The sequence below is a fragment of the Hemitrygon akajei genome, chromosome 17 (genome assembly GCF_048418815.1).
Source record: "Hemitrygon akajei chromosome 17, sHemAka1.3, whole genome shotgun sequence".
Lineage (NCBI taxonomy): Eukaryota > Metazoa > Chordata > Chondrichthyes > Myliobatiformes > Dasyatidae > Hemitrygon > Hemitrygon akajei.
This window is the reverse complement of record NC_133140.1, coordinates 59628451-59654563: the sequence shown is the minus strand read 5'-3', so window position 1 is coordinate 59654563 and position 26113 is coordinate 59628451. Positions and strand designations below refer to the sequence as shown.

At 44.0% G+C, this 26113-nt stretch overlaps 1 protein-coding gene across 1 annotated transcript in view; it reads left to right on the top strand.

The window, feature by feature from the left end:
- piezo1 (piezo type mechanosensitive ion channel component 1 (Er blood group)) overlaps positions 1–26113 on the top strand; it is a 285867-nt gene that overhangs the window by 73460 nt on the left and 186294 nt on the right. Inside the window, exon 2 of the mRNA XM_073070242.1 lies at positions 22037–22132. Coding sequence (XP_072926343.1) covers positions 22037–22132 — 96 coding nt within the window. The remainder of the gene's footprint in view (positions 1–22036; positions 22133–26113) is intronic.

Below are 26113 nucleotides of genomic sequence, written 5' to 3'. Positions count from 1 at the left end.
CCCTTCAATCTCCCTTTGTTCTACAACAATCCCCAAGGCCCTCACATTCACTGTGAAAGTCCTACCGGAATGTGACTTTCCAACATCTCCTCCCTTATCCTTATTAATCTATTTTTTGTCATGGTTTGGCTCATTTACTCTGCTGATCAAGATCCCCCTGTAATTTTTAACAGCCTTCTTCATTGTCCAGATAGTATCATCTGCAAACACGAGGAAATCTGCAGATGCTGGAAATTCAAACAACACACACAAAATGCTGGTGGAACATAGCAGGCCAGGCAGCATCTATAAGGACTGTTGACGTCTCGGTCTGAGACCCTTCATCAGGACTAACTGAAAGGAAAGATAGTAAGAGATTTGAAAGTAGTGGGGGGAGGGGGAAATGCGAAGTGATAGGAGAAGACTGGAGGGGTTGGGATGAAGCTAAGAGCTGGAAAGGTGACTGGCGAAAGTGATACAGAGCTGGAGAAGGGAAAGCATCATGGGACGGGAGGCCTCGGGAGAAAGAAAGGGGGAGGGGGGAAGCACCAGAGGGAGATTGTGAACAGGCAGACAACTAAATATGTCAGGGATGGGGTAAGAAGGGGAGGAGGGGCATTAACGGAAGTTAGAGAAGTCAATGTTCATGCCATCAGGTTGGAGGCTACCCAGCAGGTGTAGTTCCCAACAGGTATATAAGGTGTTGTTCCTCCAACCTGAGTTTAGATTCATTTTGACAGTAGAGGAGGCCATGGATAGACATATCAGAAAACATCTGCAAACTTGCTAAGCATGCCTTGTACATTCCTATCCAAATTGTTTATATGGAAGACAAACAATAGGCCAAATACCAACCTCTGAGGCACACTATTAGTCTTTTTGAAATTTTGACCAGCTTGAAAGTCAGAAAGTCCTTTTAAATGTTAAAAGGAGTCTTGTCTAATTTTACATCAGATTAGGCACTGACTTAACCCTGATGAATGAACAATTAGGATCAATCATGAACTGCTGATATCAGCATTTGTAAAATTTCTTACAGTTAGTCATTGTAGTTTGTGAATTACTTTAGTGTCTAAGAAAATAACCATTTTAATCATTTACCCCTAAAAGATGATACAGGTGTTTTACAGTGCCTATAAGAATATATTGTATTCAAATGCAAACATTACAAAACAAAATGCACATTGTACAAAAAAATCTTCAAGCAGAAGTTCTAGTTGATTTTGTTTTCCAAGAATGTCAATCAAAAGTGACACTTATTGATTCTGAGCATATATTTATTTCATTCCACCACAATTACTTCTGCCACCCCATCCCCAAACAATCCACTAGTGTCTATTCCACATCCTAACATCACTATAACATAACCTCCAACTTTGCATGAAAAAATGTAGAAGGACAGGTGGTAGCACTGATAAAGTTTGCTCACATTTGATCTATAATGAGGATCAAGGGCACAGTGAATTATTATAAAATGGAATACAATTAATGTGCATGAAAGGTCACGGTTATGCAAAAAGAGGGTGGCAGTCGCCAGCTTATGATTTGCTTTGATGTCAGAAGGTGCATCAAACACTGAAAGGAGACTTAATCCAATTTTACAGCAGATTGAGCACTGGTCTAACCCTGACGGATGAATAATTAGGATCAATTGGCACTCTCATCAGATGCTGATATCAGCAGCAAATGAGAAAAAGCTTCAAGGACAAAATGGTTTTCCAAAAGTAGCCCTGAGCTTGCTTAGACTTTGGAGCTGACCCTGGGTAATGTTGCTACATGATTCAAATGTTGACATTAGGAGCATTACTGTGCGGTCTATCTTGAAACTGTATGGACATGATTTTGTGAAGAACGTTACTTTGGTTCTTAAACTGTATGGGAGCAGTAAGTAATCTGTTTGTTGTTCATCAATTTAGCAGCTGCCAACACACATGAGCAGCACCCTTTTCAGCACAGCAACCTCCACTGTGAGGTGAGGGGGAGCAAAAGCAACAGTCACTCAGACTGCGGAGTCTTTGCTGAGACACTCAAATATTCATTCTGATGGAAGGAAGGGAATTGTCCTCATGTTGTTGCAGAGGTTATGTTCACTTCTGATTGTCTCTTGCTGTAATTTGAATCAACCTGAACTAGGAGCAGTAGCAGGCCACTCAGACTCTCCATCTTTCTCCACTATTCAAGGATATTATGGCCCCATATTCTGCCTGTCTTCAGGACCTTCCATGTTCTTATTTCTACCTTTTTAAAAATGGGGTAGACATAATAAATAGGCACAGCGATTTGAAGCCCTTGTCTATCTGCTGTACAACACATATCTCACATGTCCAATGCCAGACTGCTGAGACAGGCATCATATTCCAATCTCTGTCCCAGCAAGAAACATTTCCAGGTAGACAGAAGAAATGGTTCATGGATGTGGTTGAAATTGCCTTGAAAAAATAGAACATCTTCACTGGTTCTATGGAAATCCCTGACTCATGAACAATCAAATCAGAGAAGGAACAATTAGAAAGATATTGAGACCCACAAGTTCATGCATCAAGAACTCATGGAAGCCTCTAGTTAATAGGAGAAGGAGGATGCTGCCTCACAGCCTACTCAACCTCACTGTCAGGCATCTGCTCTATGAATCCATAGTTCACACACTGAACTCATCAGCCATCTGAAAATTGACAAAACTGTAATAGAAAAAAAAGTCATCTCTAATTCTCAGAAGTCCATGACTGGAGGGAAGAGAAGAACTGATTAAACTTTCTTCTTCTTGAACAGTTATTCTCTGTTATTTTATAACTCCCAGAGGAATCAATAGCTCAGTAAGGTTTTTCAGATAAAGACGCATTGTGACATCATGATAAGGGTCAAACTTCAAACTATTAATAATTATTACAGACTAATTAGAGTTTATCTTATAGTCCACTTGGATAATTTTCCTTACCACAGAAATCAAGAGAGTCATTTGGAGCTCTGTTAATTTTTTCTGCTTCTGTCAAGGTCATCAGGATCTGATTTTTCTACATTAACCTATAATCTTTTGTGAATGTAGAACTTCCTAAATTGCTTAAAAATAATATAGTATTTTATGGTGTAATTGCAGTAATAATTTAGGAAACTTAGCTTTCACAAACAGCAATGAAGTGAATAGATATATAATAATATGCAGATTATGTCTGATATTTCTGTGCCATTTGCAGAAGGTTAACCCATTGTCCTTTAATAATATCACTCTTCACTTGACTAGATTTCTGCAAAATCATTTTCGGTATGCCACTGGGACTATACTGGATCTTCAGGATGATTCCAGCAGTGTATGAGAGACAATAGGAATTAATGCCATTTTTCTGGAATGTTAGAAGTTCTTCAACCAAATCACAGTAAAATATTGTTAAAATGCACAATGCAAGAAGTATCGTAGGAAAAGCGATGATAGTGCTGAAGATGAGGTAGCTGGTTTACAAACAGGCAATGTGTAGTGAGGCAAAATTGCAACCAATGGGGTGAGTTGCAACATATAAGGTGGACAAAATCGAAAAAGGTGAACACAGGATTGAAGGTATTATATTTGAATGTGTGCAGTATGTGGAATAAGGTAGATGAACATGTAGCATAATTGCAGATTGGCGGGTATGATGTTGTGGGCATCACTGAATCAAGGCTGAAGGAAGATTATAGCTGGGGGCTTAATGCCCATTATATCAAAATGTCAGGCAGGAAGTCAGTGAGGGTGGCGTTGCTCTGCTGGTAAAAAATTAAATGAACTCTTTAGAAAGAGGTGACATGGGGGTCAGAAGATATTGAATCATTGTGGGTTGACCTAAGGAATTGCAAGGGTAAAGAGACCATTATGAGAGTTGTATACAGACCTCCAAACAGTGGTATGGATGTGGTTTACAAATATAACCCAAAGAGAGGACATACACAGCAAAAATTAATGGGAAGTAGAGGATTGGGAAGCTCTTAAAAGCCAACAGATAGCAACTAAGAAGTCATTAAGAAGGTAAAGATGGAAAACAAAAGTAAGCTAGCCAATAATATGCAAAGTTACCATTATTAGAGAGAAGGTTCTTAAGAAATGGAAAGGTCTGAAGGTAGTTAAGTCATCTGGACGTGATGGTGCACACCCCAGGGTTCTGGATGAGGTGGCTGACGAGGTTGAGGAGGGATTAGTGATGATCATTCGAGAATCACTAGATTTTGGATTGGTTCCAGAAGACTGGAAAATTACAAATGTCACTCCACTCATCAAGAAGGGAGAGAGGCAGAAGAAAGGAAGTATAGGGCATTAGACTGACCTCAGTGGTTAGGACGATGTTGGAGTCAGAGCATACTTGGAGGTACATGACAAAATAGACAAGGAAAAATCTTGTCTGCCAAATTTTGTTGGAATTCTTTGAAGAAATAACAAGCAGGATAGACAAAGGAGAATTGGTTGATGTTATGTACTTGGATTTTCAGAAGGGCTTTGACAAGGTGGCACACATGAGGCTGCTTAACAAGCTACAAGCCCATAGCATTACATAGTAATGCCCTTCCCTTGGACAGACTTGCAGCTTGGGCAACTGCCAGTCTTCTATTAAAATAAAACCTTGCCCAGGCTTTGTGCCCTGGAAACTTTCCAAGGTGCAAATCCATGGTCTATTGAGACTAACAGAGGCCTGCATACATACATACATTACAGGAAAGAATCTAGCATGGATAAAGCTGATTGGTAGGTGGCAAAGAGTGGGAATAAAGGGAGTCTATTCTGGTTGGCTGCCAGTGACTAGTGGTGTTCCACAGGAGTCTTTGTTGGAACCAGTTCTTTTTACGTTATATGTCAATGGTTTGGATGATGGAATTGATGGTCCTTTGCCCCTTCTCCTGTCAATAGGAACGGTTCCGCCAGCTTGGTAGCTAAGCCACGTGTGAAGGCCAGGAGCTGGACTAGGTTGTCAGAGGCTATTTGACGCGGACACCATTGAGAGCATTTAATAGTTAGTGGGAGCATGTAGCCATTACCACCCCCTGGTTATAACAACCTTAAGGGACCAGAATATATAAACACGAGAAAATCTGCAGATGCTGGAAATCCAAAGCGTCACACAAAAAGTGCTGGATGAACTCAGCAGGTCAGGCAGCATCGATGGGAAAGAGTAAACATTCAATGTTTCAGGCCAAAACCCTGCATCGGAACTGAAAACAAGAGTTTAGAAGTCTGAGCATGAAGGTAGGGGGAGGATTGGAAGAGGTGCAAGGTAGTAGGTGATAGGTGAAACCTGGAGAAGGGGAGGGGTGAAGTAAGGAACTGGGAAGTCGATCAATGAAAGAGATAACGGGCTGAAGCAGGGGGAATCAGATAGGAAAGGACAGAAGGTCATGGGAGAAAGGGAAGCGGGAGGAGCACCAGAGGGAGGTGATGGGTAGGTAAGGAGATAAGTGAGAGAGGGAACTGGGACTGTTGAAGGAGAAAGGGGGAGATTGAACTACCGGACATATGAGGAATCGATGTTCATGCCATCAGGTTGGAGGCTGCCCAGATGGAATAGAAGGTGCTGCTCCCCAGCCTGAATGTGGCCTTATCGCGGCAGCAGAGGAGGCAATGGACTGACATGTCGGAATGGAAAAGGGAAGTCTAATTGAAATGGGTGGCCACTGGGATACTGAGCATAGATGCTCAATGAAGCGGTCTCCCAATCTACGTCAGGTCTCACCGATTATACAGGAGGCTACACTAGGAGCACCAGACACAGTACATGACCCCAAAAGACTCACAGGTGAAGTGTCGCCTCACTGGAAGAACTGATGGGGGCCCAGAATGGTAGTGAGGGAGGAGGTGTAGGGGCAGGTGTAGCATCCCCATGGGAATGAATAAAGTATCTATCTATCTATCTATCATTTGTTCTGCTTGCAAGGATAAGTGCCGGGGAAAGGGATGAATGGACAAGGGAGTTGTGTTGGAGTGCCCCCTGTGGAGATTTGGGGGGGGGGGAGGGAAAGATGTGCTTGATGCTGGGACCCTGTTGGAGCTGCCGAAGTTTTGGAGAATTATGTGCTGCATGCAGAGGCTGATGTAGTGGTAGTTGAGAACAAGAAGAACTCTATCCCTGGTTGGGTGGTGGAAGGATGGGGTGAGGGCAGATGTGTGTAAAATGGAAGAGATGTGGGTAAGGGCTGCATTGATGGTGGAGGAGGGAAGCCCCTTTCTTTGAAGGAGGAAGACATCTCATTAGTTCTGGAATGAAAAGCCTCATCCTGAGAGCAGATGTAGTGGAGACGGAGGAATTGAGAGAAGGGGATGATGTTTTACAAGTAACAGGTGGGAAGAGGTATATTCCAAGTAGCTGTGAGAGTCAGTGAGTTTATAAAAGGTATCAGTGGATAAGATGCCTTCAGAGATGGAGACAGTATCGATCAACAAAGGGGAGGGAGATGTCAGAAATGGACCAGGCAAATCTGAAGGCAGGATGGAAGTTGGAGGCAAAATTGATGAAGCTGACAAACTCGACATGGGTGCAGGAAGTAGCACCAATGTAGTCTTTGAAGTAGCACAGGAAAAGTTGTGGAGTGATACTGGTGGAGGCTTGGAACGTAGACTTTTCTACGTAGCCGACAAAAAGGCAGGCATAGCTGAGACCCATGCAAGTGCCTGTGGCTATAACTTGTGTTTGAAGGAATTGGGAGGAGCCAAAGGAGAAATGATTAAGAGTAAGGACAAGTTCCGCTAGATGGAGGAAAGTAGTGGTGGAGGAGAACAGGTTGGGTCTGCTGTCTAGAAAGAAGCAAGGTACAAATCTTCAAATTGCAAATCTTCAGCTTTGGTTACTAAATGTTTTGGATCAGCAGATGTAAAACTCTTTTTTTGGCTTTAGAATAATCAGTTCATGCAGTTCAAATGTGCTTGCTAGCACCTTAATTGGGATGGGTAGCGGAATACAAATCTGGAGTTCTATCCAATGCATTTATGGAAATTGTAGCTTGTTGCCTTGCCACATAGTGTGTTTATTCCCAAGCCGTTGGAAGTATCTCCAAACTTGTTGAAGCCTCGCTTTGTAGACGATGCTTCATAAATAAATAAGCTCAGGCCAGTCTAGACATGGTGAATATGCTAACGTTATTAAATGTTTATTTTAAACACAGTGATAAACCATTATTTTCTAGCGATGCTCAGTGATGTAGTTGTAACTTGTGTTGATTTGCACATTAAAGGTTGCCCCAATGGTTAATTATTCCTGCATGGGTGTGAGCTGTAAATCCCATTCTTCCAGCAGTTCTTGTCTTCAGAGAACTCCTTCTTATATTGGCTCTGTTCTTTCTCTTTTTGTCCAGTTTCACTTAGATCCCTGGTCCCTCTGACACAAATTTAACAGTTTCCTGACCTTCACTGGGTTTCTTCCACTAATGATTTCTAGTCTACTAAGTATACAGGACACCCTTAGTGAGCAGTGTCCAAGAAAGGCAGTGTCCATTATTAAGCACCTCCAGCACCCAGGGGATGTCCTTTTCTCACTGTTACCATCAGGGAGGAGGTACAGAAGCCTGAAGGCACACACTCAGCGATTCAGGAACAGCTTCTTCCTCTCTGCCATCTGATTCCTCAATGGACATTGAACCCATAAACACTACCTCACTTTTTTAAATCTACAGTATTTCTGCTTTTGCACTTTTTAAAAATCTATTCAATGTACGTAATTGATTTACTTGCTTATTTATTATTATGTTTTATTTTATTTATTATTTTTTTCTTCTATATTATGCATTGCATTGAACTGCTGCTGCTAAGTTAACAAATTTCACGTCACATGCTGGTGATAATAAACCTGATTCTGAGAATGCATTTCTCTGCAGTTCCATGGTGGCCTCAGGGTCCTTTGTTTCCTCCTGAACTGGAGTGAAAATTCCTCCATTTGGCTTAACTGTTCTCATACTGAAAGACTTTTAATTCCACTCATTTCCTCTGAATGAATGCTGTCAACTGTAGGAACTAATCTCTACCTATCTCTTTGCTGAACAGTCCTTGTTCTAATCTTATCCAGAATTCCTTGTGCACTTGCTTTTCTGCAACATTGACAAATGTATTGGTATTGTTCCTGCATTTGTGCAGAACTTGAAAGCTTCATTCTCTAATGTTGCCAGTTTCCATCTCCTTTTGCTTTTACCCTGGTACATCTCTGATTCTCCCCGCTCCCTTTCTCCCCCCCGCTCCCTTTCTCCCCCCCGCTCCCTTTCTCCCCCCGCTCCCTTTCTCCCCCCACTCCCTTTCTCCCCCCGCTCGCTTTCTCCCCCCCGCTCCCTTTCTCCCCCCCGCTCGCTTTCTCCCCCCCCAGCTCCCTTTCTCCCCCCGCTCCCTTTCTCCCCCCACTCCCTTTCTCCCCCCCGCTCCCTTTCTCCCCCCCGCTCCCTTTCTCCCCCCCGCTCCCTTTCTCCCCCAGCTCCCTTTCTCCCCCCACTCCCTTTCTCCCCCCCAGCTCCCTTTCTCCCCCCAGCTCGCTTTCTCCCCCCCGCTCCCTTTCTCCCCCCGCTCCCTTTCTCCCCCCCGCTCCCTTTCTCCCCCCGCTCCCTTTCTCCCCCCCACTCCCTTTCTCCCACCCACTCCCTTTCTCCCCCCTGCCCCCTTTCTCCCCCCGCCCCCTTTCTCCCACCCACTCCCTTTCTCCCACCCACTCCCTTTCTCCCCCCGCTCGCTTTCTCCCCCCGCTCGCTTTCTCCCCCCCACTCCCTTTCTCCCCCCGCCCCCTTTCTCCCCCCCACTCCCTTTCTCCCCCCAGCTCGCTTTCTCCCCCCCGCTCCCTTTCTCCCCCCGCTCCCTTTCTCCCCCCCACTCCCTTTCTCCCCCCGCTCCCTTTCTCCCCCCCACTCCCTTTCTCCCCCCGCCCCCTTTCTCCCCCCCACTCCCTTTCTCCCCCCAGCTCGCTTTCTCCCCCCCGCTCCCTTTCTCCCCCCGCTCCCTTTCTCCCCCCCACTCCCTTTCTCCCCCCCACTCCCTTTCTCCCCCCACTCCCTTTCTCCCCCCGCCCCCTTTCTCCCCCCCAGCTCCCTTTCTCCCCCCAGCTCGCTTTCTCCCCCCCCGCTCCCTTTCTCCCCCCCAGCTCCCTTTCTCCCCCCCACTCCCTTTCTCCCCCCCCACTCCCTTTCTCCCCCCCAGCTCCCTTTCTCCCCCCCGCTCCCTTTCTCCCCCCCGCTCCCTTTCTCCCCCCCCACTCCCTTTCTCCCCCCGCTCCCTTTCTCCCCCCCACTCCCTTTCTCCCCCCCACTCCCTTTCTCCCCCCCAGCTCCCTTTCTCCCCCCGCTCCCTTTCTCCCCCCCACTCCCTTTCTTCCCCCCACTCCCTTTCTCCCCCCACTCCCTTTCTCCCCCCCCGCTCCCTTTCTCCCCCCCGCCCCCTTTCTCCCCCCCACTCCCTTTCTCCCCCCACTCCCTTTCTCCCCCCCGCCCCCTTTCTCCCCCCCAGCTCCCTTTCTCCCCCCAGCTCGCTTTCTCCCCCCCACTCCCTTTCTCCCCCCCGCTCCCTTTCTCCCCCCCACTCCCTTTCTCCCCCCCGCTCCCTTTCTCCCCCCCGCTCCCTTTCTCCCCCCCAGCTCCCTTTCTCCCTCCCACTCCCTTTCTCCCCCCCGCTCCCTTTCTCCCCCCCGCTCCCTTTCTCCCCCCCAGCTCCCTTTCTCCCTCCCGCTCCCTTTCTCCCCCCCGCTCCCTTTCTCCCACCCGCTCCCTTTCTCCCCCCCGCTCCCTTTCTCCCCCCCACTCCCTTTCTCCCCCCCACTCCCTTTCTCCCCCCCGCTCCCTTTCTCCCCCCGCTCCCTTTCTCCCCCCACTCCCTTTCTCCCCCCGCTCCCTTTCTCCCCCCCGCTCCCTTTCTCCCCCCCGCTCCCTTTCTCCCCCTGCTCCCTTTCTCCCTCCAGCTCGCTTTCTCCCCCCCGCTCCCTTTCTCCCCCCGCTCCCTTTCTCCCCCAGCTCGCTTTCTCCCCCCGCTCCCTTTCTCCCCCCGCTCCCTTTCTCCCCCCCGCTCCCTTTCTCCCCCCCGCTCCCTTTCTCCCCCCCCGCTCCCTTTCTCCCCCCCAGCTCCCTTTCTCCCTCCCGCTCCCTTTCTCCCCCCCGCTCCCTTTCTCCCCCCCCGCTCCCTTTCTCCCCCCCCGCTCCCTTTCTCCCCCCGCTCCCTTTCTCCCACCCGCTCCCTTTCTCCCCCCCGCTCCCTTTCTCCCCCCCACTCCCTTTCTCCCCCCCCACTCCCTTTCTCCCCCCCCGCTCCCTTTCTCCCCCCGCTCCCTTTCTCCCCCCGCTCCCTTTCTCCCCCCCACTCCCTTTCTCCCCCCGCTCCCTTTCTCCCCCCCGCTCCCTTTCTCCCCCCCGCTCCCTTTCTCCCCCCGCTCCCTTTCTCCCTCCAGCTCGCTTTCTCCCCCCGCTCCCTTTCTCCCCCCGCTCCCTTTCTCCCCCAGCTCGCTTTCTCCCCCAGCTCCCTTTCTCCCTCCAGCTCGCTTTCTCCCCCCCGCTCCCTTTCTCCCCCCAGCTCGCTTTCTCCCCCCCCCCCCCCCCCCACCGGTTCAGTGGATAGATTAGCAACTGTATTTTCTACAATTTCAACAATTTACTGCAGCAATCCAGCAAACATCCACATTGCATCGAAATTGAACTTAGTTATTTGCAAACTGTTTTGAAGCGATTATAGCTCTAATTTTCATTCGTTATTATTTGTGAGTTTGGCAGCATTTGCGGCGGTAGAGGAACAATTGACATCTTGCTTTGCATCAGTCCAGATGCAGGATCTTAACCCAAAACATCAGCTACTAAGTCTGCCTCCACAGATGCTGTCTGTCCTTACAAATTCTTCCAGCAGTTTGTTTTTAGCTTCGAAATATTCCTTTGGGGAAGCAGAGATATGGAACGTTATCAGCATTCCAGCTTTGACTGGAAACTGGAATAACAGGAGGAAAATGTGTGCAGTTATTTTAAAAAAAACACACGAATGGTGAAAATTAGTATCTGGACAAATCTGGATCCTTTCTGCACAGATGTTCACTGTGGTAAATGAAACATAGACAATGCTGAGCTTTTCCATTCCTTTCCATAAAACATCTTTTCCTCCGGTATTACTTTAAAGAATTTTCATATTTTAAATGTTTTTATTTTAGTTCATGCACAATGTACATCGGGCCTTTCTAATGACATTTAAATGGTACATTTGCATCATGCATTGGGGTATTTAAGATCAGAGAGGTTAGGTTTAAGGTGAAGACTAAAAGATTTTGAGGGGTTCTGAGGGGAATTTTTTTCTTTGCCCAATGGGTAGCTGTAATCATTGCTAGTGGTTTATTAATGTCACAAGTACCAAGATACATTGAAAAGCTTACTTTTCATATTGTTCATACAGATCAAATCATACACAGTGTGTTGAGCTAGAGTAGGGTAAAACACAAAAAAAAGTGGGATGGTGTAAAAAGCTACCAAAAAAGTGAAGTGCAGGTAAACGATGAAATGCGAGATCATAACAAGGTAAATGGCGAGACCAGGAGTCCATCTTGTCATATAAGAGGTCTTTTCAAGAGTCTGATAACTGGGATAGAAGCTGTCTTTGTGCCTTGTGGTATTTGCTTTTAGGTTTCTATTCTATGGGGAGAGGAGAGGAGACAGAATGTCTGAGATGGGTGGGGTGTTTGATTATGCTGGCCACTTTACTGAGGTAGTGGGAAAGATAGGCAAAGTCCAAAGAGCAGAGGCTGGGTCCTGTGATGTGCTGAGCTGTGTCTACAGCTCTTTGCAGTCCCTTGCAGTCACGTCCGGAGCAGTTGCCATACCAAGCTGTTATGTATCTAGACAGCAACACACACAAAATGCTGGTGGAATGCAGCAGGCCAGACAGCATGTGGTAAACTATGTATACCTGTCTGGACACGCCCCTCTGCTGACTGCTCCTGTGGCTGCTCCCACAGACCCCGGTATAAAGACGATTGGAGGCACTGCTCCTCCCTCAGTCTCCGAGATGCCGTGCCCCCTTTTGCTGCTAATAAAAGCCTATCGTTCACCTCCAGTCTCCGAGAGTTATTGATGGTGCATCACAGCATCTATATGAAGAAGCACAGTCGACGTTTTGGGCCGAGACCCTTCGTCAGGACTATCTAGACAGGGTGCTTTCTATAGTGTGTTGATAAAAGTTGGTAGGAATTAATGGGGATGTACCAAATTTCTTTAAACCCCTGAGGAAACAGATTTTGGGGAGCTTTTTTGTCCATGAGATCAACATAGCTTTACTAGGTCAGGTGATATTCACACCTAGGAACTTGAAATTCTCAACCCTCCCAACCTCATAGACAGGAGCATGTGTGTCATCCCCCTTTCTATAGTTAATTACCAGCTCTTTTGTTTTGTTGACATAGAGGGGAAGGTTGCCCTGACACCATGTCACAAGTTGACTCATCGTTATTGGAGATGTGGCCCACTACATCTCAAATAAAGTTAGAGCAGGAATGCACTGCCAGAGGAGGTTGTGGAGGCAGGTACGCCTGCAGCATTTAAGAAGCATCCAGATGAGTACGTGAATTGCCAAAGCATTGTAAACTGCTGACTATGTATTGGTGAATGTGATGGTCAGCACGAACATGATGAGCTAAAGGGGTGTCCTGATGACTGCATGATAACTATCTTTCTTTGTGCAAGTTCTGACTCCAGCCTTGATGTCAATTAACTTCAGGTGACGGGGCTATTTTTAGTCAAATCCTGTCTTGATGTTAAGGGCTGCATTCTGGAGTTCATCTCTTCTGTTTGGACCAGGGCAATGATGAGGTCCGGAGCCAGGTGGCCCTTGCAAAACCGAAGTAAACATCATGTGAGCAAATGTTGTTGTTTGATAGCTATTTGATCTGAATTAAAACAGAAACAGTTGTAAATAGGATTAAAGTTATCGCTGGCAATTGTCTTGTCATGGTTTGTTCTGTTTACTTGTGTTTACTGTAGGTCCTGGAAACAAACGTAGCACTGTGGGCATGTGTACATTCAAATGCCAAGGTGAAACTTTCTTAATATTAACCTGAGCGCTCTGGCAGGAATAAGTGTGGAGTTGGAGCAGAAAGGTGTGCGACAGAGTTATTATTGGTTCCTTTAATTTGGAAAGGAGAATACTCCTGAATGGAATACAAAATCAAGCCCATTCTGGGGCCTGCTGCATTCTCTGCAGCAAGTGAGATTAAATTTGAGGTGTCTATCTTTAGATCACATGCATTTGTTGATATTTATATATTTTTTGGGAGTGCAATGTTTTTGGTGCTTCACAAAACACGAGTGAAGTAAAAGAAGAAATAATGTTTACAGTGCAATAATGTGCACATTATTTCTCAACAAATGAAAGCTATGTTTTAGCTATAAGGTTTCAAAGTACACTTATTATCAAAGTATGTATGCAGTATACAACCCTGAGATTCATCTTCCCACAGACAGCCATGAAACGAAGAAAACCATGGAACCCGTTGAAGGAAGAACATCAACCCCCCCCCCCCATGAGCAAAATAACAAATCGCGCAATGGCACCAGGAACATTAACCCCCCGCGCAAAAGAATCATGCAGGTGGCAACAAGAAAGAACGAGTGAAAACACAGAAAATAAAACTCAAAATTGAAAGATTCCCTATCAGTTCAGCTCAGTGTTAATTTGTCCAATTCACGAACTGTAGGCCCAGAACTTATGCATCATCCTCAGACAGTCTTAAAGGAGAAAGAGAGAGACCATTTGAACTCAGGGACCTTCCCCTGGGAGCAGCAGGTGAGAGGGAGGGAGAGAGACCTTCCTCCGGCTGCAGTGAGCCAAAGTCTGGTAGACAGTGCTGAACACTTGCCTTCCGCACTTGCTTCGAGGTTTCAATCTTCCTCGATGCTTTAATCTGCAAGAAATGGAGTAGATCGCTCAATTGGCCCAAAACCACACCATTAAACTATAGATCACAGGCTCCAATAGTACCAGAACCACAGTTAAAACAAAAAGAAGATGTACAAAAAGCGAAAGAAACAGTTTTGTAGACCATGTGGAGAATGTTGTCTGTGGTAACATTGTTTGCAGGTGCCATCTTCTTCCTGATTCATAAAGAGAGTTTCAGATATTCAATAGTAGTTTTCTCTATTTTTTTCTTAGAGAAATTAGGAGGTATTGAGGTTTTTGAGTTTTCAAATCCGATAAATGAGTTTTAGTCTAAACCATTGCAACGTATGAAGTGCTGTTGTATCTTTAGTTGGCATTTATGAGCATTTTCGGTGTGGATCTAACACTTTCCAAAAAGCGACTGAAGTCATAAGGTCATTGCAATTTCATAACCAACCAATAGTTTGATGTGTTCAATATATATAAGTATTTGAAAACAATATGTTGTCTTTAATGTTTGCTTTATTGAAAATGGACAGAATATTACTATACATTGATGTAATTTTAGTTGTAGAGTGGGAGAGAAAAGGCTTGTATGTAACAAACAAGGGAATGTCTTACGATTCACTCACATTTTCCATGAGATGGGAAAAATATCCCTGCTCCCTGGTAACTATGCTTCCTGATTCATTTTATCATCTACGGGGGCAGCTGTAGAATTTTCCGTCTTCCTGCTCTGGATGAAAGACCCTTTAATTCTTGGGGTTATGATTGTTTCTGCCAATTTTCTTACTAAAATATATTCATGCCCTTGAATTATGAAGAAATGTTGAAAACTACAAATACCTGTAAGCCACTAAAACTCTGGATGAAATGCATTTTAAAAAAGAGGAATCAAAATCATGCTGGATTTTGGTGCGGTCACTCTGAAAGTAACCGTGTATTCTGATTAGTCACCCTGTTACAGGAAAGATGTGATTAAACTGGAAAGAGTGCGGTAAAGATTTACAAAGATATTTCAAAGATTAGTGGGCCTGAGCTGCAGGGAGAGATTGACCAGACGAGGTCTTTATTCCTTGGAGGGGTGACCTAATAGAGGTTCACAAAATCATGAGAGGCATAGATAAGGTTGGGCGAATCTACAACTAGAGGGCATAGAGTTAGGGTGAGAGAGGAAAGATTTAAAAAGGACTTGATGAATATTTTTTTCACACAGGGTGGTGAGCAAATGGAATTAATTGCCAGAGGAGGTGGCTGAGAAAGGTACAATAGTAGCATTTAAGATTGACTTGGACAGGTATGCGGAGGGGCAGGCTTAGAGGAATATGGATTGAGTGATGGAAATTGGAATGAGATGGTTGGCATGAACTCAATGGGCTGAAGGGCCTGTCACAGAACTGTATTGCTCCTTGACCATGGTCCTTTTGTTTACTTCCCTGATATGACTTTTCTAAGTTGTCTTCCTGTATTTATTTCTGTTTTTATACCTCTTTAAGAAAAAAATATCCTGTGTATTCCAAATTGTTTTCAGAAATTCCAGCCATTGCAGCTGTGCTGTCACCCCTACCAGTGTCCTTTTCCATTCAATTCTGGCCAGCTCCTCTGCCTTTGTAATTCCCTTTTACTCCACTGTAATACTGATGCAACTTTAGCTTCTCCTTCTCAAATTTCAGGGTGATTTCAATCATGTTATGATTACTTGCCGCAAACAGTTCTTTTACCTTAAGCTCTCTCATCAATTCTGGTTCATTGCACAACACTCAATTCAGAAATAGCTGATCCCCTAGTGGGCTCAACCACAAGCTGCTCTAAAAAGCTGTCTCATGGGCATTCTAGAAATTCTCGCTCTTGGAATCCAGTACCAACCTGATTTTCCCAATCTACTTGCATAATGCCGAGCGCATTATTGGAGCCTCCCTGCCCTCTACTGTGGACCTGCACTCTTTCAGGTTGAAGAAGAGGGCGGGGAACATTATAAAGGACTCCTCCCATCCTGCGCACGGACTGTTTGATCTGCTTCCGTCTGGTAGGCGCTTCAGATCCTTCCAGACTAAGACTAATAGGCACTGGAGAAGTTTTTTCCCTACTGAAAAAACTGCCGGTTAACTGTCGGCTAACTATTACTTGGATTGCACTACCTGTATGTATAATCTATATTTTCATTTATATTTATCATTATTATTGTTATGAGCAGAGAGACAACATCTGCCGGAAGTAAATTCCTTGTATGTGCATAGGTACTTGGCAATTAAAGTCTGATTCTGATTCTGATATTGAAATCCCCCATGACCATTGTAACATTGCCCTTTTGGCAGGCATTTTCTATCTCCCACTGTAATTTGTGGGCCACATCCTTGTGGGTTTGTATACAACTCCCATCAGGGTCTTTTTACCCTTGCAGTTCTTTAGCTCTACCCACAATGATTCAACACCTTCTGAACATATATCATCCCCTTCGATTGATTAGATTTAGTTTTTTTTTTACCAACAGAGCAACACTGCCCCTCTGCATATCCTTGGACATTAAGCTCCCAACTACAATCCTCTTTCAACCATGATTCAGTGATGCCCATAGCATCATACATACCTTTCTGCACCGTGCTGCAAGTTCAACTACCTTATTCCGTGTACTGCGCCCATTCAAATATAACACCTTCAGTCCTGTATTCACTCCTTTTGATTTTTATGTTGCAACTCATCCTGTTGACTGCAATTTTGCCCTATCAACAGCCTCTCCTTACTGCACATTGCCTCTGTTTGTAAACCAGCTACCTCATCTTCATCCACCTTTCCTGTGATACTTCTTGCATTGAAATATATGCAGCTCAGGACACCAGTCACTCATTGCCCAACATCTGCCTCCACAACCTCTCCACTAACTCTTCTGGCACTCTGGTTCCCATCCCCCGCAACTCCAGTTTAAACCCCACCGTGCAGCATTAAGAAACCTTTCTGCTAGGACATCAGTCCCCCTCCAGTTCAGATGCAACCCACCCCTTTTGTACAGGTCCCACCTTCCATAGCAGAGAGCCCAGTGATCCAAACTCTTGTGCCCTCCCTCCTACACCAACTCCTTGGCCATGTATTAAACAGTATAATCTTCCTCATTCCAGCCTCACCAGCATGTGGCATGGGTGGCAACCCTGAGATCACAACCCTGCAGATCCTGCCCTTTAACTTAACACCTAGCTCCCTGAGCTCCTGATGCAGAACCTCATCACTCGTCCTACCCATGTCATTGGTGCCTACATGGACCACGACTTCTGGCTGTTCACCCAGAGAATGCTTAATAATGCTGAAGACTTAATTTAAGATGTCATGGGCCTTGGCACCCTGGAAGCACTATACCATCCGGTAATCTCGTTCTCGCCCACAGGACCTCCTATCTGTTCCCCTAACTAATGAATCCCCTTTCACCACAATGTGCCTTTTCTCCCTTCCCTCCTTCCCTTCTGAGTCACAGAGGCAAACACAGTGCCAGAGACTTGGCCATTGTGACTTTCCTCTACTAGGTTAACCCAACAGTATTCAAAGTCATATACCTGCTGTTGAGAGGGATGGCCACAGAGATACTCTGCACTGGCTCCTTAACCCCTCTCCCTTTCCTGACTGTCACACAGTTTCCTGAGTACTGCACCTTGAGTGTAACTACCTCTCTATATGTCCTACCTATCACCCCTTCAGCCTCCCAAATAATCCGGAGTTCATCCAGTTCCAGCTGCAACTCCTTAACGCTAGAAGCTGCAGCTGTTTATTAATTTCCATAGATGCTGCCTGACTTGCTGAGTTGCTCCAGCATTTTGTGTGTGCTCTGGATTTCCAGCATTTGACCCTTCCCTTCCACATAGCCCTCCATTTTTCTTTCATACCTAGGCCTATCTACGACTCTCTTAAATGTCCCTAAAACAGTACATCTTCCCCTACCACCACCCCAGGCAGTATCTTCCACGTACTTTCCACTCTCTTTGTAAAAAGCTTACCTCTGAAACGCCCGTCCCAGGCTTGCCACAGTCTGTAAGTGCACTCGAATTCCCTGGCTAGTATCTCATCAGTTAGTATAAACTTGTAGGAAAGAGCCGTCCAGATTAAGCGTGAGAGCCTGCTGGTTATGTGTCTCACAGCATTGTTTCATTAGTACATTGATGTGTTACCTCTGGCTTTGGCTGTGCTGTGTTAATAATAGTGCAACAACTTTCTTTGTTAGGTTAGTGAGTTTCATTGTGTATCATGGCACTGATTTGGTTTAATATGTTTGATGCACTCTTTCATCCTGTAGAGCTTGTCTGCTCATAAATTGAATGCATTGAGAGAAAATTGAAGTGTACTTGGTTCTGTAATGTCATCACGTTCCAACCCATCCTCACCCTCTTGACCCATTCATTACTCTATTGTTATGAAAATCTCGCATTCCCAAACCGTGTTTGATTATGAAAAGGTGTGGACTATACTCACAACTCCAGAGATTGCGATGCTGCAGATTTAAAGGATAGCAAATAGACGTGGAGATTTTCCAATAAAGTGAAGTGAGTAATTAAAAAAAGAAAGCTGCTCCCTCAAGGAGCTAGCCACGTTCGTATTAAATAGAAATAAGCTGGCAGCAGGGATAACAAGGACTAGTTGGAGACTACTGGGAAGGAACACTTGGCTCTTTCCCATTTCCTTGAGGAACTGCAGGCACTTTCTTGTCATAATCAGTAAAGAGAGCTGGTATTTTATTCAGTCTAATGCATAGGTTTTGAATGACCTGGAATATGACGTAATTTTCTATGTTCCTGTTGCATTATGAACCACTCCACTACCACTTTTGAATTACCACTGTTTACGATTTACATCAACGATTTAGATGAAATCATTGAGAATAACATCAGCAAGTTTGCTGATGATACTAAGCTGGGTGGCAGTGTGACATGTGATGAGGATGTTAGGAGAATTCAGGGTGACTTGGATAGGCTGAGTGAGTGGGCAGATACTTGGCAGATGACGTTTAATGTGAATAAGTGTGAGGTTATCCACTTTGGGAGTAAGAACAGGAAGGCAGATTATTATCTGAATGGTGTAGAGTTGGGTAAGGGGGAAATACAAAGAGATCTAGGAGTCCTTGTTCATCAGTCACTGAAGGTGAATGAGCAAGTGCAGCAGGCAGTGAAGAAGGCTAATGGAATGTTGGCCTTTATTACAAAGGGAATTGAGTACAAGAGCAAGGAAATCCTTTTGCATTTGTACAGGGCCCTGGTGAGACCACACCTGGAGTATTGTGTACAGTTTTGGTCTCCAGGGTTAAGGAAGGACATCCTGGCTATAGAGGAGGTGCAGCGTAAATTCACGAGGTTAATTCCTGGGATGTCCGGACTGTCTTACGCAGAGAGGTTAGAGAGACTGGGCTTGTACACGCTGGAATTAAGGAGATTGAGAGGGGATTTGATTGAAACATGTAAGATTATTAAGGGATTGGACAAGATAGAAGCAGGAAATATGTTCCAGATGCTGGGAGAGTCCAGTACCAGAGGGCATGGTTTGAGAATAAGGGGTAGGTCATTTAGGACAGAGTTAAGGAAAAACTTCTTCTCCCAGAGAGTTGTGGGGGTCTGGAATGCACTGCCTCGGAAGACAGTGGAGGCCAATTCTCTGGTTGCTTTCAAGAAGGAGCTAGATAGGTATCTTATGGATAGGGGAATCAAGGGATATGGGGACAAGGCAGGAACCGGGTATTGATAGTAGCTGATCAGCCATGATCTCAGAATGGCGGTGCAGGCTCGAGGGGCCGAATGGTCTACTTCTGCACCTATTGTCTATTGTCTACTGTCACTTTTGAACCCCACTCACCCAAACACTGACCCAACCTAACTTAATATCGTAGAGTTATAGAGAGATCAAGCAACCATTTTTTTTAACAACAATCCTGTCCTAACCAATCTTATTCTTTCCAGATTCCCATCACTTCCTTCATAGACTCCACCAGTCATCTACACACCAGGGACAATTTATCACCTTTGTGCTTTGATGCTTTGTGGGGAAACTGGAGCACCCAGAGGAAACCCTCAGAGTCACGGGGAAAGTGTATGTACTCCACAGGTCAGCAGTGAACCTGGGTCGTGGAGCTCTGAGACACCACTGCCTTATGAGCACAGCAGGAAGATATCTGCTAATTGAGCCTTTGGCAGCTCTCAGCAGATCAGTCCAATCTGTCTTGTTCTCCATATCCACGTGATTTATTTTCCCTCAAGGGCTGCTTAATTCCCTTTTATGTGTTCTGATTGATTCTATTTCCAGCACCTGTACAAATGGTGGGTTCCACATCATTGCTCTTCTCTGCATGAAGAGTTGTTTTTTTTACATCCACCATGTGCCTTTTCCTCACATTAAACCGGATCCTCCCAGTCCGTGAACCAGCTGGAAGTGGATGCTATTTCTTTCTCTTTGCCCAATCTAAACCTGCATAATCATATTTATGTTTTTTTTTCTAAACCTCTCCTCTGCCTTCTTTGCTACTTCTCTGCTCCACCCTCAAATATCTCAACTTCACATGGTGCCTTATTTAAAAATGGACAATGTCGGATCCCTTGTGATCACGCTTCCACTTTCTCCATTTTATCACAGTGTTTATCCACATCAATGCTCAATGAGCAAAAACTCCCTCCATCTGAACGTCAGCATTTTTTTTATTTCAGAAACACTCAAAATGGCAGTGACTTTCACCAAATGACAGCCAAATCTGTTTTGTTACTGAAATTTAGAATATTCTAAATACAAAATATATGGGGTAAATCTTGGGTGCTTCTTCATTCATGTTAGATGAAATGAATGGAGAGGAGAAACATCATTCATGGGTGCATTTTGTTCATTGAAGGAGAGACTATCAGAATTGAACTGAATTGACTTTATTACTTGCATCCTTCATATACATGAGGAGTAAAAATCTTTACGTCAAGCCTCCGTCTAAATGTGTAATGTGCAATTTATAGTAATTTGTAACATAGTATGTACAACAGGACAGTCAATATAACATAGAAATACACTTGAGTCAGCGTGAATTAATCAGTCTGGTGGTCTGGTTGAAGGAGCTGTCCCGGAGTCTGTTGGCTTTTATGCTGCGGTGCCGTTTCCTGGATGGTAGCAGCTGGAACAGTTTGTGGTTCTGAATCTTGTGATTCAGAAGAAAATAGAAGAAAATAAATCATGCAGTTATTTTCTGGATACAAAGGGTCTGTTAAACAATCTCAAAGCAAGCCAGGAGGAATTTTATATGATTTCTTTGAGTTCATAAATTAGATCTGCTTTGGAATATATTCTAATATAACTGTGTACTTTACTTCTACCTCATCCTTTGAGCTGTCTATTCAATGCAGTATTGCAAAGATCATTCTGAGGAAGCTGAGTTTTTGTTTATTTATTGAGATAATGTGCGGCATAGGCCCTTCTAGACCTTCAATCCCTTCGAGCCACGCTGCCCAGCAATCCCCGATTACGGGACAATATACAATGACCAATTAACCTAGCAACAGGCACATCTTTGGACTGTGGGAGGAAACTGGAACATCCAGAGGAAGCTCCCACAGTCATGAGGAGAATGTACAACAGTGGGAATTGAACCGGGGTTGCTGGTACTGTAAAGCGTTGTGCTAACCACTAGGCTACCATGCCCCTATATATATGTAGAGATGGGTACCACTAGTGGCTAACTGAAACCTGTGTAGAAGTTTGGTATTAGTACAGGTGACCCTGCTTTACGAACGTTCGCTTTACGCCGCTTAGCTTTTACAAAAGACCTACATTAGTAACCTGTTTTCGCATTACAAAGAGGATTTTCGCTTTTACGAAAAATTTTCCCATATAAATTAATGGTTCTTTGCTTTATGCCATTTTGGCTTAAGAAAGCTTTCATAGGAACGCTCTACCTTTGTTGGGGGGAGTGGGGGAAACACCTGTATTACATAAACAGGCAGATTTCTCTTCCCATATATCTGGAAAATATCTTAGCTGAGGAGTGAATGAGCTAAGTAATTTATTTTAGCGCATGCTTATGTCTGATAACTCTGCAAAAAGTGAATGAGGGAGCAGCACTGGAAGACGACTCAAATACTCATCTGACATTGCCTCATCTGCCTTCAGTATTTTCTCAACCTGTTAAATGACTGTTAATTTTTGGGGACAATATCAAGAATTGTATTCTATTTGCAAAATGCGTTTGTTTAAGTGATGTGAAGAACTTTGAATCTAAAATGATTCTTCATTTTCTGTTTTCAGCTTGCCTATTCCGTTACAATGCCTTGTCTCTGATTTACCTGTTCTATTTGTTGCTGCTTCCACTGTTCTTTGGTCCCAATGAACACACTGTGAGAGGTAAGTGCTGATTGTTATTTTAATATATTACTGCTATTATGAAAAATTACAGGATCTCTGGGATCAGCTATCAGGTGGCTTATTGAATCAAATTTTAAATACTCATACCATGAAATTCAGAATGTCCTTGAGAAGAATAAGACTGAATTTTCATTGACTGGAAGTAAATTATAATCCAAATGCTTATCCATCATTTGGTAACAGATGAATTCCAAAAGCTGTAAAACTATAGTTTAAATGACCCTGCAACTAAAATTAATTTGATGCAAGTTTGGGTTGATAAGGGTATGATATTTTGATCTTGGCATCAAAGACTCAAAATATTTTGAAGTTTTCACAATACAGTAGTGTAAACATACCTTGTGATACCAAATGGTAAGTTCATGCAGTTGTTAAAGTCTCAAGTTAAAAGCTGTCCATTCAATAGTCTTTTAATTTATTTTAAATTCATTTAGTGGAATAAATTGTTAAGATTGTATATTTTTGAAATATAGTTTTATATGATCTAGCCATAAATTAGCCTGTAATTGCTAAAGCAAGCATTTTCTTGGAAAATGCATCTTCACAAACATAGCACAAATACTTTGTAAAAGCATGACTATGCTTGTATTAATGCAGGTAGTGTAGTTCCCCTTTCAGAGATCTATATTGGTATTCTGTTTTTAAATCCTGTGCTTGACTTTTCAGGTCATTAAGAAAACATGTCTATTTCAATTGTGATTAATACAGTATATCCACTTGAAATCATAAATGATTTATTTAACAATGAATCTCATTACATAACTGTTGTTACTTAGTGGCACAATGGGTAATAATTTTATGGATCGAAGTCCACTTGAAGGAGACTGCTCTTTCATCTAGTTAGCACAATGAACATTCTGACAACATGCCAACTAGCTCCTGAGGGCTATGTTGCTTTACAGATTTAAACATTATTAATCTTGTGGTAATGCTGTACTGCCAAGTATAGTTCCCTTCTGGAAATGAATACTGTCGTGCCCTAATGCAAGTTTTGATTCTTCGGTGTCAGAGGGTTGTTTGGAAGTGTGTCTCTGTTTTCATTGTTTGGGAAGTGTACATCAGGCTCATGGTCCTTATGTGCATCAACGTGAACTCATCCATCTTTAGCAATACACACAAAATGTGGAGGAACTCTACAGGTCAGGCAGTATCTATGAGAGGAATAAACAGTTGATTTTTCAGTCTGAGACGTTTCAAAAGGATTGGAAAAGAAGTGGGAGGAAGCCAGAATAGGTGAAACAAGTTGGGTAGGGGCAGGGGGAGGAAGGATGAAGTAAAAAACTGGGAGGTTGCTGTGGGAGGAGCCACAGGAGCAGTCAGACAGGTATATCTAGTTCATCAGTCAATAAAAGCCGATATCTCACTTCCTAAGTCTCAGCGTGAGTTATTGATGGTGCATCAATTTTATTGACTGAAGAACAACACTACATCCTGGGAAAATGAGGGAGAGCAGCAGACCACAGTCGCCTTTATACAGGGGTCTGTGGGAGGAGCCACAGGAGCAGTCAGCAGGGTCTGTGGGAGGAGCCACAGGAGCAGTCAGACAGGTATATCTAGTTCACCACAGTTGCTTCATCCCACCCTTGCCCCACCCACCCTGCCCCCACCCGGTTTCACCTATCACCAGCTAGCTTGTATCCCTTTCCTTCCCAACCACCTTGTTCTGCTTCCTTCCCCCTTCCTGTCTAGTCCTGATGAAGTATCTCTGCCAGAAATGTTGACTGTTTGTTCTACTCCGTAGATGCTGACTGACCTGCTGAGTCCCTCCTGCATTTTATGTGTGTGGCTCTAGATATCCAATATTTGTGGAATCTCTTGATCATCTGTCTTTAGGATCTTTTCCTTTTTACTTCATTTTGATAAACTATAACTTTCTGTACTAAGTGGTTCCATTTGTCTAAATTTAATTTGGGCTCTCTTAAAATGGGCACTGAGGATGATGCACCTTCCTTTTGCTCATTTTGCTGTAGTGGGGTCCTACTCCCTGCCTTACTATCAATACTTCCACTTCAATTACAAATTAAATTCACCTGGGAAAGGTGAGTTCACTTATTTCAACCTCTGATATGAGCAGTCCAGCACTGAAAATTAACTATTACAAATGGGGAGTAACATTTCTTTGAGTTTAGGAGCAATGTTCCCTCCAGGGTGTGTGGGCGTGCGTACACACACATCTTTTGCTATGAGTGTACAAAGTAATTTAAACTGTGCCCAAAAGTTTGTCACTCTGTACCTCGTTGGCTTGTTAAGTATATTTCACGATCATCCACAATCATATTTCCTTTTCCAGTTTCTGATGCAGATGGTGTTGACAATGTGGAGTTTGCAATGATTTGCTGCAACTGGCTTATTTATACTGTTTTTATTGAAGAAATTATCGATTCACTATGTCGAATTCCAGAGAAACAAAGGATGTGGAGCACAAAAGAACTGCTAGTTCATTTGAACTGGAATGGTTTAATGAAACAGTAGAAATCGAAAGCTCATAAGGTCAGGAATGTGCAGCCACGAGAAATATTTATGTACAATACAGAAACTGGTGTTACCTGCGTGTATTGTTGCGATGCAAAAGGTGCTAGAGAACTTACAAGTGGGAAGAAGTGGAGTGATATTTGGAAGCTTGACTTTTTAAAGTGTCATTTAGCAAGCAAATCACATATGAACGGTGGGCAAAAGCTCTAGAGAGAAAATCCTTCATTACTCCCTACAGGCCTGCTACATATGTTTTGTGAGAGTGCAGATGATCGAGAACAAAAATGATCAAAAGTTCTTATTGACAGTGTTGTTCTAGCTGTTAAAATGAATACCCCTATATATAAAATTCAGTGAGTACGTGTTGTCACTGGGCAAAAAAATTGCACAGCTTAAGATTTTTGAGCACACTGGTCATTACAAATTAGAAGGAACGTTGTTTAGGAGTTATAACATACAAAATAAATCCAGAGCAGCACACACAAAATTCTGGAAGAAATCAGCAAGCAGCACCTATAGAAATGAATAAACAGTCGAGTTTCAGGCCAAGGCCTTTCTTCAGAGCTGGAAAGGAAAGGAAAGGGGGAAGATGCCAGTAAAAAAAAAGTGGAGGAGGAGAATTGGGAAACCTAGAAGGTGATAGGTGATGCTGGGTACAGTGAGTGGGAAAGATAAAGGGCTGGAAAGGAAGGAATCTGATAGGAGAGGAGAGTGGACCATAGGAGAAGGGGAAGGAGGAGGGGATCCAGGAGACGATGATAGGCAGCTGAGAAGATGTAAGAGGCTAGAGTGGAGAATAGAAGAAAGGGGGAGGGGAAGGGAATTTTTTTTTTTAACAGAAGGCAAAATCGATATTCCTGCCATCAGCTTGGAGGCTACCCAGACAGAATGGAAATCAGAATAAAAATGTTTGACCACTGGAAAGTTCCATCTTTGGTGGATGTAGTGGAGGTGCTTGATGAAGCAATCCCTCAGTTTGTAATGGGTCTCACTTAAGTAGAGGAGGTTGTGTCAGGAGACTACTTCATTGAGTACCTCTGCTCAATATATATATATATATGTTAAATTAAATAGCTATTGCAAAAAGAGAAGAGTAGTGAGCTAGTGTTCACGGGTTCAATATCCATTCAGAAAACTGATGGCAGAGGGGAAGAAGCTGTTCCTGAATTGTTGAGTGTGTGCCTTCAGGCTTCGGTACCTCCTTCCGGATGGTAGGGTAGCAGTGAAATAAACTTCCTGCAGTTTATTTCGATCCTGTGCAGTGCCCCCCCCCCCATTCTAGACAGTGATGCAGCCAGCTAGAATACTCAACATGGTACATCTGTAGAAATTTGCAAGTAACTTTGGTGACATACCAAATCTCCTAATGAAATATAACCACTCTTGTGCCTTCTTTCTAACTGCATCAATATGTTGGGCCCAGGATAGATACTCAGAGATTGTTCACTCTTTCCCACTTCTGATTCCTCTATGAAGACTGGTGTGTGT